General features: G+C 47.6%; 1 protein-coding gene across 4 annotated transcripts in view; it reads right to left on the bottom strand.

The window, feature by feature from the left end:
* The window catches only part of LOC119159480 (protein TIPIN homolog), a 56,882-nt gene extending 43,902 nt beyond the window's left edge, over window positions 1–12,980 (bottom strand). The window contains exons 1-5 of one of the 4 annotated variants that reach the window (XM_037412251.2): window positions 12,861–12,980; window positions 12,683–12,768; window positions 12,510–12,625; window positions 248–323; window positions 50–172 (exon numbers count right to left, since the gene is read on the bottom strand). In XM_037412251.2, the coding sequence (XP_037268148.1) occupies window positions 50–172; window positions 248–323; window positions 12,510–12,625; window positions 12,683–12,748 (381 nt within the window). In that variant the 5' untranslated portion in view covers window positions 12,749–12,768; window positions 12,861–12,980. Of the gene's footprint in view, window positions 1–49; window positions 173–247; window positions 324–12,509; window positions 12,626–12,682 lie in introns of all 4 variants that reach the window. The other 3 variants (XM_075865802.1, XM_037412250.2, XM_037412252.2) reach the window with 3 other exon arrangements.
* Window positions 12,981–14,170: the final 1,190 nt, after the last annotated feature.

The raw sequence follows: 14,170 nt of genomic DNA, 5'->3' as shown, positions 1-14,170 counted from the left end.
CTCTTTTTGCTAATTTCGTAGACGATTTAAATAATACAGAGGCACAAACCTGGATTTCTCGCTTCATGCCTAGTCGTTCCAAATTGCTGAAAAAGTTGTTGGAATCCATCTGAGGGAAAAGTCGGTGGCCCCAGTGCTCCAGTAACGACATCGTCGTGTCCAAGTCATGTAGCTGGAATGATTGCACGGAGTTACTTAAGCGTGTCGTAATGGAAGCCGCCGAGATGGCTTGCAGCATTCTACTCACCTCATGGCCTTGCCCTCGCCAGAGAATATTCTTGGACATTCGCACGAGCTCTCGAATCCCTTTGGAACCAGCAAGCCTGTGACACAACGTTCAGTTTGCCGCTGACACTGTACAGCAGCAGAAACATACAAGACAATAAAACGGTGCTCCCCACTTGAAGCCATGGCTACAAGTGGTGTTAACAATCCCAGATTTACAAGCACCAAAATAACCGATAGAGTGTACGGCAAGATCTACCAATATAGCTGAAGTGGTAGCGCATCAGACATGTTATTCAAAGTAAAGCTTGTAGTTGGGCACTCTTTCTTTTAACTACTCTTCTCGGCGAATTGTATCTAAATTTCTTGTAACATGTTATTCAAAGGTTGCAAGTTCAGTCCCCACCAGTGTCAAGCTATTTCTTTATCCTGTTTAATTTCTTTATATTTGTATTATAATTACTACAATACAGTTACGATGATTGAAAATAACGCCCCTTTACATTCCTTAACTTCATTGTTCGTTGGTTTTCATTGAGGTTATGCCTAACGAACTGCAAGATTTCCCTTCTGTCATTCAACAAGGCATATAAAAATCCCAAAAAAACCTAATGAGACACCACTATAGGCGGTGACAAGCAGGGAGACTAGCAGCGCTATTTGTCATGATGTTGTCCATCTTGGGCGTGAGGGCATACCGTGGTGCCACCATGGGGAGGCATCCCTGTGACATGCGTGATTGGATTGCTCCGCCGCCCTCTCGCGCGCTGTCCACAGTTGCTTTCTTGTTTTTATTATTATTATTCTTGTGGTACTTCACTCAACGAAATTAGTAAGATGCTACTGGAGCTTCTTCCCTGACTTTACAAAGAGCTAGATAACTGCCCCGGAAAATAGTTGCACCTCTCGTAACGCTCGATTGCCAGCGCCTTATGGTATGGCCACCGAAATGACAACCACAAAGGCCGAGCGCGCTGCTTCTGTAAATGGTAACGAGTCATTCCATGTCGAAATGAAGCATCAAATAGGTATTCACAGTAAACAAAGTTATCTTTGCTGTAAGAAATGCGCGCAAGCACTCAATCTCATTCATTGTAGGTTTGCACTTAAAGACGGGCTGCAGTTGACATGACAAGCAGGAGCAAATTTACAGGTTTGTTTAGCGCACATAGCCACACGAAGCACAGCGCAAGCGGATTCTTTGCTTTGTGGAAAGCAGCCCAGCATTCTTACTGCCGCAGTCTTTTTGGTTGTAAAACGTGGGAATCACGCATCATTCAGAGCTGTTACTTTCCTCTGCGGCACGACTGTAATATTTATTGCACAGTATTTCTACACTGGTCACTCATTGTACATTCCATCGCCAGCTATCAGCACATGAGTGAAAACGAATTATGAATGGTTGGTTCAGTTCCAGAGCTTCCACCAAGAGGTAAACCGTGATCAAAAAAGTTCGATCAGCCAGTCGTATCTTTGCGCCCTTGAACGAGCCTGCTGCGATGTCTTGCGTGCCGTGATCTAAATGGCAATTTGATGTTCCAGTGAAATAGCCATGTCCATGTGTTTTCTTTTTTTTTTTTTTTACAGCATCCATAACCTGTGTGATATTTCGCGGCAGCTCTAAGAAGATGAATCAATTTTCAAAGCTGAGCACATTTTCGCCTGTAGATCAAAACATTCAGAGGCCATGACAAAGGGTATAGGCCCATTCTACAGACGTAATCTATAAACGAGGAACCCTGTGAGCTGAAGTTGCAGACGACAGGGGCGTTGGCAGAAATTTTTTTCGAAGGAGGCACCACCTTGATTAGAATTAAGCCCAGGCAGGCAGATGTGGTAGACCGTTATTTTGTGCGCTATACATCATGTAAGGGAAATAATGGGAGGGGCAAGGGTTTGGTGTGCCACCCCCTGTACGCTACTGGTGGATGGATACCCGTGTGATCGGGTACACGCATGGAGACGGACAGCCAGGGTGGAGAGTGGGAGTGGCACAGACCGGGGTTAGATTACCTTGGTGAGAGAAGTAAGCTTTAGCAAACACTGGTGCAGCACATGTATGATGTAAGAAAGAAGGTTTCGTCGAATGTGCTGGCCGAACTCGCAGAAGCAACTGGCCACAAATAGACCGGAATAGGGTAAAATTAACGAAGACAAAGGGAAAAGAACTAGACTTCGGAGCTATATCATGACTCTCTGACGTTCCGCTTTTCTGTGAGCATTAATGGTCAGTGCTCATTTGAACCCCATAAGCTAGAAATAATAACCGCAACACAAAAGAGAGATGTGACAATGGCACAGCCAGCGGCCATGCCAGTGACCTCCCGTACATAGTGCACTGCAGCACGCCGATTGTAGCTTTTACTACAGCTTTCTGGATTGTGTAGTCGGCAATAGTCCGCACACATGAAGCCACAGCAAAACAACGCTGTTCAGGAATGAAAACACCGTGAAGTCACAGTAAAAAATCACAGCATATCGACAGAGTGAATGATGATGAGTGGGGCGAAGTGTCCGTAAGCCCGTCCGTGCTTCCGTCTGTTTGTTCTTGCTTCCCTTCGTCCGCGCAGCCATCCGGATGTCCATCTATGCGTCCGTCCGTGAGTCCGCCCATCTGTCTATCTGTCTGTCCGTCCGTTTGTCCATCTAGTGAACACTCCAAGTACCGCCACCTCCCGTCTCACATCCCCTGTGGCACACACCTGCTCTAGAGCGGGTATGTGCCACTGGTGGCTAAGTACGACAATGGAAAAACAGACCCCCTCCCCCCCCTCTAAGGAGCTTCGCCCCTAAAACAACACATCCACGCCAGCTTTCCTTTGCGAGAGCGAGGCGAGATCACGTGATCCAACCATGCATGACACAGCGATTCCAGCGCCCGCGCCTCCAATAGTGTCCCTCGCGCCCAATATCAACCAGGATTGTAAGGGTTTAAGAATCTTGCCCAAAGCGCACTTCCAGTGACTCTCGATGCCATGTGTATGTATATATATATTTACGCAAGGCAAACGCAGTATTCAAACTACGCGCGCTAGTTCGTGCACCCCCAAAGAGACCAGCGGCCCGATGATGAGACAAAAAAAGGCCGTGACGGCGCGCGCCTCCTCAGCACGAGATTTTGACGAAAAAGAAGTGGGGCGCCACTCGAGGGCTTCTCGGAGATTGATTCCTTTTGCTGATCGCCTCTTAGAAACGCTGCTACATTTTCCTTTACTTTTCGGGCACAAGTTAGCCCAAATAAACAGTTATTCTTACACCATTTGGGTTGTGCGTAACAATTCTGGTGGAGGAGCCGGGTAATGATCCCAAACCCAGTTGGACTTCGAGGAAGCAGCCCGGAACCACGACCAGTCGAACCAACTGAGCTCACGCCAGTTCATCAGCGCTCCAGCCATCGTCTACGCGGTGAGCCGCTGGAATTTCCCCTGCCACAAGAGCCTAGAGTGTCTCCAGCTGTCTCCGGTGAGAGTACCGAAATGTCGTCTCCAATCGCCGCCGCACACGTCGTTTCGTCTCCAGTCGCTGCCACGCACGTCATTGTCGATGAGCCACGGACGCCCGACCCTTTTCATGGCGATCCTCATGAAGACGCCGAGGATTGACTGGAGGGTTTTGAGAGCGTCGCCAACTGCAACGGATGGACCGAAGAACAGAAGCTCTGCCGCGTATATTTCGCGTTGCAGGACAGCGCACGAACGTGATTCGAAAACCATGAAGGTGCCATTCGGTCGTGGGATAACTTCCGACGGGAGCTACTGGCCACATACCCGAGCACAGACCGCAAGGAAAGAGCTGAAGCTGCCTTGAAAGCAAGAAACCAGCGCAACAATGAAAGCGTCGCAATGTATGTGGAAGACATGTGCCGGTCATTTCGCCGGTCTGATCAAAATATGAGCGAGGACAAGAAACTTCGGCACCTGATGCGTGGGGTGAAGCAGGAGATTTTCACTGGTTTGCTCCAATGCCCCCCGCATCATCGCCGAATTTCGCACCGAGGCGACAGCGATTGAAAAAACTCTGCAACAGCGAGCGAGGCACTACAATCGAGATGTGAACATCGCATCTGTAGACGTGGTGTCAGCAGTCTTCGGGAATGGCATCGACGCATTACGAGAGCTCATTCGATCGGTGGTTCGAGAAGAGCTCCAGAAGCTAAACGGCGACCTCTCAACGGTCTCGTCATTAGCGAAAGTTGTTCGGGAGGAAGTGAGACAGGCAGTCCGTGAGCAGCAGTCACAAGCACAGCTGGTTCAAGCGTTGATTCCGATGCAGCCCGCAGTCTCGTACGCCGAGATGCTGAGAGGCGCCCCTGTACCTCCTTTCGTCGCCCCTGGACCTTATTTCCCCGCAGCAAGCACGCGTCTGCCGAAACCTCGATTCACCCCGTCCCCAGCCGAGACGAGGATCCGAAAAGCTGATATATGGCGCACTCCTGATCGAATTCCGCTTTGTTATCAATGCGGCGAAGCTGGCCATCTTTACCGGATGTGTGAATATTTCCGAGCTGGACTTCGGGGTTTTCCCGTAAACGCTGCTTGTACAAGGAATGGGGAACGACCTTTTGAAATCGAGGGGTACTTATCAACGCGTCAAGGTACTCACTCCTCGCAGCAGCATCAGTCTCGGTCAACAGCGCCACTGAGGTATCAATCACCAAGTCCGCGCCCATCTTCAAACTCTCCAAGACGACTTCCCCAAAGCCCGCTTCGGGAAAACTAGATTCGGCGACCTAGGGAGGTAAGGCCACTGCCAACGCAAGAAAACAACCTGCAGTGCCGATTTCAAAATGTGATGATGGACACGAGACTACGTGCGGAAACGGTAACGTCGCTTCTGATTTGTCGGTACTTATAGACGGCTACGAAACGAATGTTTTGGTAGACACAGGTGCAAACTATTCCGTCATGAGCAGGAGACTTGCCAGAACGCTGAAAAAAGTGCTGACCTCTTGGATAGGACCGCAAGTGCGAACTGCCGGGGGACACCTTATCGATCCAACAGGCATGTGTACCTCTAGAGTCGGAATACGCGGCTTCACCTACGTCGCCAGCTTCATTGTCCTGTCGGAGTGTTTAAGAGATGCAATTATCGGAACGGACTTTTTGCAGGCCAATGGTGCAGTGATAAACTTGCAGGAAACTTGTGTCTCGTTCTCGATGAAACACGCCATCGCGACATTCGACAGTGAAAAAGTATTCGATGCACTCCAGATTGCAGGTGATGATGTAACAGTACCGCCAAGATTCATCATCGTTGTCACCGTAAAAAGCAATGTATACAACGACTATGAAGGAATGGCAGAAAGCAATACTGGGCTATTACTCGAGAAAGGGATCTGTTCAGCAAAAGGTATTGTACGACTGCGTGATGGGTGTACGAGTGTCTTCCTGACAAATTTCCGAAATGAGGTGCAACATCTTGCGAAGCGAACTGTTGTTGGTCACTTGCACGATTACGTTCCGATTATGAATTTGAATTCTTCCGAGACTGCACCACTACACCCTGACGGTATAGATTTCATACTCGCATCTATCCACATCGAAGCAGCCTTATCATCGAACCAGAATGAGAAAATCAAGAGCCTTATACGGGAGTACACCTTGTGTTTTCCACGTCATCGAAAGTGCAAAGAACGTCCATCACCAAACACAGCATCATAATCGATCAATCTGTTAGACTTATTTGCCAAAAGAGAGAGGTCATCAGAGGCCAAGTTGAAGAAATGCTTAAAAATGACGTAATTCAACCATCGGCCAGCCCATGGTCCTCACCTATAGTGCTGGTAAAGAAAAAGGACCAGACCTTGCGCTTCTGTGTTGAATACCGAAAATTGAACGTCGTCACAAAGCGGGATGTCTATCCCCCTCCAAGGATCGATGACACCCTTGACAGACTACGAGACGCTAAATTCTTTTGCTCTCTAGACTTCAAGAGCGGATACTGGCAGATAGAGATGGACGAACGAGATCACGAGAAAACTGCTTTTGTCACCCCAGATGGGTTATATGAGTTCAAGGTACTCCCATTTGGCCTGTGTTCCGCACCCGCCACATTTCAGCAGATGATGGACACTGTGCTGTCCGGGTTAAAATGGCAGTCCCGTCTTGTTTATCTAGATGACATCGTGATCTTTTCGGCCACCTTCGATCAGCATGTGGAACGACTACGAACTGTGCTCGAAGCGATTAGTTCAACAGGGCTGACGATAAAACCTCAAAAGTGCCATTTTGGTTTTCATGAACTGCTTTTCCTGGGTCATGTGGTTAGCTTTGAAGGCATTCGACCTGACCCCAAAAAGACAGCAGCTGTAGAAAAGTTTCCTAGACCAACGAATGAAAGGGCTGTGAGACGATTCTTAGGACTTTGTGCCTATTACAGAAGATTCATTAAAGATTTTTCGAAGATTGCGGAACCACTAACCCGACTGACGAAAGAAGACGCGCCTTTCACCTGGACAAGCAAGCACGAAGACGCGTTCAATGAGCTACGACAGCGACTCCTAAACCACTCCGTCCTTGCACATTTCCACGAAGAAGCCGAAACAGAGATTCACACGGACGCAAGCAATTTGGGACTAGGCGCCGTCCTCGTGCAGCTGCAAAACGGAGAAGAACGAATGGTCGCATATGCTAGTCGCACTCTTTCGAGACCTGAAATAAATTATTCGGCGACGGAAAAAGAATGTCTGGTGGTAATATGAGCCATACAGAAATTCCGACCGTACTTATATGGTAGACCATTTCGAGCAGTGAGCGACCATCACTCGCTGTGCTGGCTCGCAGGCCTAAAGGATCCTTCTGGGCGACTTGTTAGATGGAGCCTCAGGTTGCAAGAATACGACATAACAGTCGAATACAAGTCGGGTCGCAAGCACAGCGATGCTGATTGCCTGTCAGGCGCACCAGTGGAATTTGAACCTGTGGAAGATGGAGACGACTTTCCGTTTCTTGGAGCCGTCAGCACCGCAGACATGACTGAATATCAACGATCTGACGCGGAGTTGCTTCAACCGATCAAGCACCTGGAAGGGCAACCCGTGCGTGTTCCTCGAGTTTTCATCCGGTGATTGTCCTCGTACCTGAAGAGAAACACCGTTTTATACAAGACAAACTTCGAGCACAGCAGGGAGAAATTCCTACTTGTCGTTCCTTCGGCCTTGCGACCCGAAATCCTGGAAGCCTGCCACGATGACCCAGCAGCAGGGCACCTCAGAGTGAGTAGAACATTGGCTAGCATCCGCACCAAGTACTACTGGCCAAAGTTACTGGATGCTGTACAGCATTATGTGAGGACACGTAGAGATTGCCAGACGCAAAACACCTCCATGGAAACCTGCAGGATTTCTCCAACCAATAGAACCCCCTAAATCTCCATTTGAACAAGTAGGAATGGATCTACTTGGTCCATTTCCTACGTCATCAATGGGCAACCGATGGATAGTAGTGGCGACAAACTACTTGACCCGGTATGCCGAGACAGCCTCTCTCACCAGAGGCACGGCTATAGAAGTCGCTGAATTTTTCGTCGCTCACATTGTACTACAGCATGGTGCCCCAAAGGTGGTTATCAAGGATCGAGAAACTGCATTCACAGCCGATCTGATGCAGTCCATTATGAAACTTACCCACACATGTCATAGGAAAACAACGGCTTACCACCCCCAAACGAATGGGCTAACCGAGCGACTCAACAGAACTCTATCCGATATGTTGTCCATTTTCGTTGACTTGGAGCGCCGTACGTGGGACAAGATACTGCCATACGCCACTCTCACTTATAAATACTGCTGTGCAGGAGACTACTAAAGTGATGCCATTCCAGCTAGTCTATGGTCGAATAGTTACCACACCACTAGATGCAATGCTGCCTGTAAGCGACAATACAGAGCACAAGCCTGACATCAGCGAGTTCATTCAGCAAGCCAAAGAAGCACGGCAGTTGGCGCGACATCACATAAAACAACAACGCGTGGGTGCAAACCGTTACAACCTTTGGCGGAGAGGAGTCGACTACACACCAGGCGACCGAGTTTAGATTTGGACTCCCGTGCGGACACCTGGCCTCTCCGAAAAGCTTCTGCGCCGCTATTTTGGCTCTTACCGAGTCGTTCGTCGCGTCAGCTCCTTGAACTACGAGAAGTCACCGGAAGGACAAGTGAACTCATCAAGATGCCGAAGGAGCACAAAAATTATGCATGTAGTCAGAATGAAGCCGTACTATGACAGGCAATGAATATCGAACTATACACACCCAATCATAAAGAATATTTATTTCTCCAATGGAAACCACGCATTCAGACCATCTCAGCAACACTGCTCTTACCCATCGGGACGATGCGTTCTTGGACAAAGGATAATGACGCAAGGCAAACGCAGTATTCAAACTACGCGCGCTTGTTCGTGCGCCCCCCAAGAGACCAGCGGCCTGATGATAAGACAAGAAAAGGCCGTGAGGGCGCGCGCCTCCTACGAAAAAGAAATGGGACACTGCTCGAGGGCTTCTCGGAGATTGATTCCTTTTGCTGATCGCCTGTTAGAAACGCTGCTACATTTTCCTTTACTTTTCAGGATCAGGATGCAGCCCACTGCATCCTGATCGGAACGGGGGATGATCACCAACTTTACTGACTACATCTCAGGTGAGGCATTCAAATTTTACCTCACCCACATCTTCGTGAACGATGAGTCTTGGAAAAAGATCAAAGAAAAAATGATCACCCGTTTCAAAGAATACAATCAATGCTTTTCAACTCACCCATCACAGTCACATGAAGTCTCCCCGCAGTAAGCATAGTAAGCATACTTCCAAACAAGTCATATTTGCAAGATGTTTCAGCGTGCAAACAAAGGATAAAAGGACAGGGTAGACAGAAAGACTGACTATGACTACGCAAATATGACTACGCACCAACTAGCCCAAGCTTCCACTCTTGTGAGTTCCAAACAAGACCTCAGAGTAACTATTCCACCACTGTAACATCACATGACTAGTCCGAATACACGTCACGCATTCTAACACCGACTAGGAACTTGCACGTCGCAGCAGACAAGGTAAAGCATCGGTATACCAAAAGGAATCTAGACCATTTTATCAAAAGACCGAACCTAGAGCCAGCTTCACCATGGGCAATGAAATAAGCATTTTTAACGCGTTCACTGCACTACACTTCAGTTGTTACTAAACCACTCGTATCACTTCATGCTTCGTGTCACACACAAGGCCCAGACAGCTTCAGATGTGTGACGGCATTTATGCATGATGAGCTAGTGAATTCTCACAATACAAGCCCACACCCTCACGTTCCGGAAAAAAGTCTTTTGACGGACGTTCTCAGCTTAATTACGCTGCAAAAAGAAAAACATGCGCCATCAGAACCATTTCATGTCATGTCTGCTGTGCTCTGATCATCACCTGATAACACACATGTGAGTCGAAGCACTGTAGAAGTTTCGAATCCACCAACGCCGGCGCAATGTGAACTGACAGAAGCATTCACAACGAATAATGACTCACAACTATCTAAAGAGCTTTTTCATCAGTCTGCCATGCTGCTTTCATCTCAAAAAAGGTCCTGCAGCAGAGTATCGACTGCCAACTATCTACTGAACGTATCACCGTGCAAAAAAAAAAGCAGCCTCATGTTCCTGAATGGCCCATCTGACCAACTTTCGCAACAAAACGAGCGATTTGAACAAAGGCAACTCTACGAACCCCAGGCACTACAATGAGCACTCAAACAAAAACAGCGACCAAGTGAAACCTTTTCACGAGTACCTTTGTGGCTTAAAGGTCATCAGAGACAACACCAATTAAAGAAGCAAAGGTAAAGTCAATGCCTAAACCATCTTTGCAGAAAGCAACATCGATAAAGTTTTCTGCACCAGTTCTCAAGGCCGTCCGTGTCTACGATCCAACAATCTGAGAGGACGCCACAGAAAGTTACAAACTAAAGAGACATGAAGCTAGCAAGTGTACAATGCAGGAAAATAGACATCGTCCCATCAGCCTTGCTTCTCACGCACACAGACTAGAAGCAAAGCGTTTGTTGCCATGAATATGCAGGATTCAATGCCAAAGACACCCATCTATCCAATGCTGCACGGATTCCCAGTCTTGCTTATTCCTCACAAGACGTCAAGTCGTGTTATCATCACTGCAGATGTGCAGGGCGAGGTTACGCTACCCAGGGCGCAACAGCCAGCCTCGTCTACCAGACCTCCCTTAGATATGACCAAACTGCTGTCCTCTACTATAAATGTATTGTACGAGTCAAGGAACTCCCTTCTGAAATCGAACTACTGCGCATTTTGACGTTCTTCCCTTTGACACTATGCTTTTTTATGCTTTGTTATATGTAACTCGCACATTTTTTCGGGAAGGGGGGAGGGGGAATCCTGTGATGCAAGAAGGCAGGAATAGTTAAGAGAAGAGGATGAAAAAGAACTGCTTTGGAATAAACATGGCGTATGAGCCAGACCACATCTAGTCATCATAGCATCACACCTTGAGCATGGAAACTGATGATGACACTGCTTGTGTTCTTGCGAGGATTGAACACGGTGTGAAGGCTTTGGAGCACCAGCTGCATGATTTTCGCACGTGTCGTGCTCTTTGTCTTTATTGGTACACATGTGGCACCACCTGTCTGCGTGTTTGTTGGCAAAAGCTGACGTGGTGATTTCTGCGTTCTATGTACAGAGTGTGGTATTGCGCCTTTTTTGTCGTTGTATGTCGTGTTGCCTGAGTATTGACCTTTGCTGGAGAAAACTTACTCGGCTTCCCTAACAAAAATGCACCGGTTTTGATGCTTTCCTTGCCACGAGCAAGACGTCTTGAATATGTCGTCACTTCACTTGACTCACTTGCAAATCTCTTTCCTTGAGCTGTGGACAGTCTTTCAATGACTGTGGTTGTCCTTGTCGGATAACATGTCGCTTAGCCTGGTTGATTTGCTTGTGCTGAACTTGCTGGTGTTGCGAAAAAACGCTGAGGTGGCAGCCCTTCTGAAAGAGGACAATGTTTTTCTTGGCAACTTGGTGTGGTGTCCAGTAGGCAGATAGTAGTGTGTGGACTGTTGTGGTGCCGTGCATTTCGGGTAATGAAGGTTGTGTGCTAGAATTGACTGGAAGATCTTCAGAGGTTCTTGCGACGCTCTTAATGAATGCTTTAGGCTCTCGGCAATGCGTGAGATTTTACTCTTCCGAGCCTCCTGTGTTGTTTGGACTCTCAGGTGGCTAGACATTGGACCGCGACACCGTGAGAGCCGTGGTTTGGTCGGATTTCACTGGGGAGTGACTCTCTTTTTGCGCAACTATGGAGATCAGTGGTTCTGATGCATGAATATGAACAGTAGGCCCTGGGCTTAGCTGAGTATCTTCGGAGTTCCTCAGCTATATATCAACCGTAGCGAGTGTGTGAGGCGTGAGATGGGCGTTGTGAGCAACTGAAGGGCCAAGTGACGGAAAACCAGGTGGTGGGCCAAGTGCATGAGACGGTGAGTACAGTGCACTGGATGGTTCGGTGCACTGTACAGTGGATGCACTGGATGTTTCAGTGCAGTAATGACGTAAAGGTTGATTTTCGTGCCATAGCAAAATGCGGTGGAATATTAACTCTTCGCGGAACCAGATCTTGATGTCTTTCTGTGAGCGAATGTTTTAATCGTTCTTGACGGAATAGGAATGGCCGACTCATTTTGGGTTTTCCACTGAGTGACGACTACTGGTGGTTGTGACAACTGCGACCGATTGCCTTCAGATGGCGGGTTGTAAGCGAACCTTCATCATAATCATTAAATCGAATGCTCATTTCTTCTTTAATCTTTTCCCAAGATTCGTTGTTTTCCGAGATATGTGCCAGGAAGAACTTAAATGCCTCACCGGAAACGTAGTCGCTGAAGTTAGTGACCATCTCCCGTTCCGACCATGATGCAGCGGTTGCGTGGAGCTCGGAACAGGTAGAACCAGTCCTGCACGGGTACATCGTCCGCTGCTACGGTATAGTTGGGATTGGGAAGGTCAGTCAATGGTTCCGTCAAGACGTTTGTCACGGTGGCGAGTGGAGATGCGCTTCTGTGGTCCACGTTCGGTCACTGCGCTGAACAGATTTTACCGGCGGCCCACGCAGGGTTTTCATCTCTCGATAATATGGGGATGAAACGCAAACGCGGGAACGCGAAAATTCTGCACACAGTGGGTGAGGCATACACACAGCACGCAAGCCAAAGAGGTTTCAGCACTAGTTTCACTACAGTGGCGTTTGATGCGCTACTGCAGATGCATTACCTATCTTTGTTGAGTTTAGGTCGAGGGTTTTGCACGACGCGTTTCTTCGTGTAAGGAGTAACTTTTTCTCCTGCTTCCTCCTGTTCAAAGCAATTGCCTTCAGCTGTTGCGGATTCCTGAAAGAAAGATATGAAGTTGTTACGATGTATTCGCCGTCTCTGCAGCAGGCTGACCTCTGGAGCTCCAACGTCTTCGTTCTCAACATCGTCCAAGGGATAGTCTTCCATTATGTCTTCCATAGCTTTTTTGCTTTCACTACCTAGGCCAAACAATAAGAACAGAGAATGCGTAGATTCAATGAACACAACACGAACACAACCGCAAAAACGTCACCAAGATACGTGGGTACACCTGGTGGGTAACATCGCTTTCCCGCGTTTTCTTGGCTCTGGTGTCACTCGAGTGTAGTAATCCATGCCTGGGCTCGCCACTAGAAGAGTGCGCTGAGTAGTCGGCGCGCTGCCGCCAACGCCAACCAATCAGCGCGCCGCCGCCGCCGTCGCGTTTTTGTGTGTGTGTGTGTGTGTGTGTGTGTGTGTGTGTGTGTGTGTGTGTGTGTTTAAATAAGATTTTTTTTTCCCGTTTACCTACATTTACTTTGCACCTTCTGTCACTAGTCTGGCCTTAAATCTGTCCACTTCGCAAACGCATGAAAATTTGTTCACCTGCCATTTCAAGTTAAATAAGTGAACTATATAAAAAAAAAAACTTGTCGACTGCTCCTAATGATGTTGGATTAGAATTTTAAGATACTTTTGAGTTCACTATATTTCAGCGAATCCCAGTCAGTGACAGCGCCAATGGTGGTGTTTGGCGAGGACTGTCGACATATTCTAGCTGACGAGAATTTGTAAGAAGTGAGGCGGGCTTTGAACAATGATGAAAGGTGTGGAAAGTTGGTACTGGAATATTCATAACTATGACTGTCGAAAAACAAAGGCAGTTCAATGCGAAGGGTGGGGGCCAGAACTGGGAACGGGCAAGGTAGAAGCGGAGGTGTATGGAATATATTGTTATAACTGAAGAAGGGCTAGCTGTTTAGGGCACATTTACATTAAAAAAAAAAAATCGGTTAAGAAATGGGACCACATGCGTGGCCTTTAATGAAGAAAGAAAGGTAGAATGACAATTATTATAGGAAAAAATTAATGCTCTATCAAACAGAAGCGATCCCCATTATATGGGCATGTTGAGCAAGATCGACAATATTGGACGAAATGCTGATCACCATAAATTACGTTTGTGTGAACTGTGAAGTAACGCACAAAAGATGAATGCGAACAAAACACTGAAGCGTTGGCTTGTAGTTTGAACGCGCTTTGTCCTGCACACCAGGCGATGCTGCACGCCGCGCTATCAGATCAAGTAATCTGTCTTTCATTCACCAGTTTTTATCTCGGACTTGATTCAACTAACTATATAGATGCCGATTTGTCACAACCGTGTTTCAAAAAGGACACCACATATGTAGCTTGCTCGGCGAGTTGGTTTATAATATTTTTGGAAGAACAAACTAAGGAGCTCAACCTGACAGCACATCAAGCGAAATGTTTATGGCGGAATGTCCACAAACCCACGTACCAGAAGCGCATTCATGAAAAATAGGCTGAGGTGCTCCATAGCTGCACACCTAACACTACAAAAACAAGAAGCATGTCAAA

The sequence above is a fragment of the Rhipicephalus microplus genome, chromosome 1, assembly GCF_043290135.1.
Source record: "Rhipicephalus microplus isolate Deutch F79 chromosome 1, USDA_Rmic, whole genome shotgun sequence".
NCBI classification, from domain to species: domain Eukaryota; kingdom Metazoa; phylum Arthropoda; class Arachnida; order Ixodida; family Ixodidae; genus Rhipicephalus; species Rhipicephalus microplus.
The sequence above is the reverse complement of the archived record's forward strand: the minus strand, read 5'-3'. Positions and strand labels throughout refer to the sequence as shown.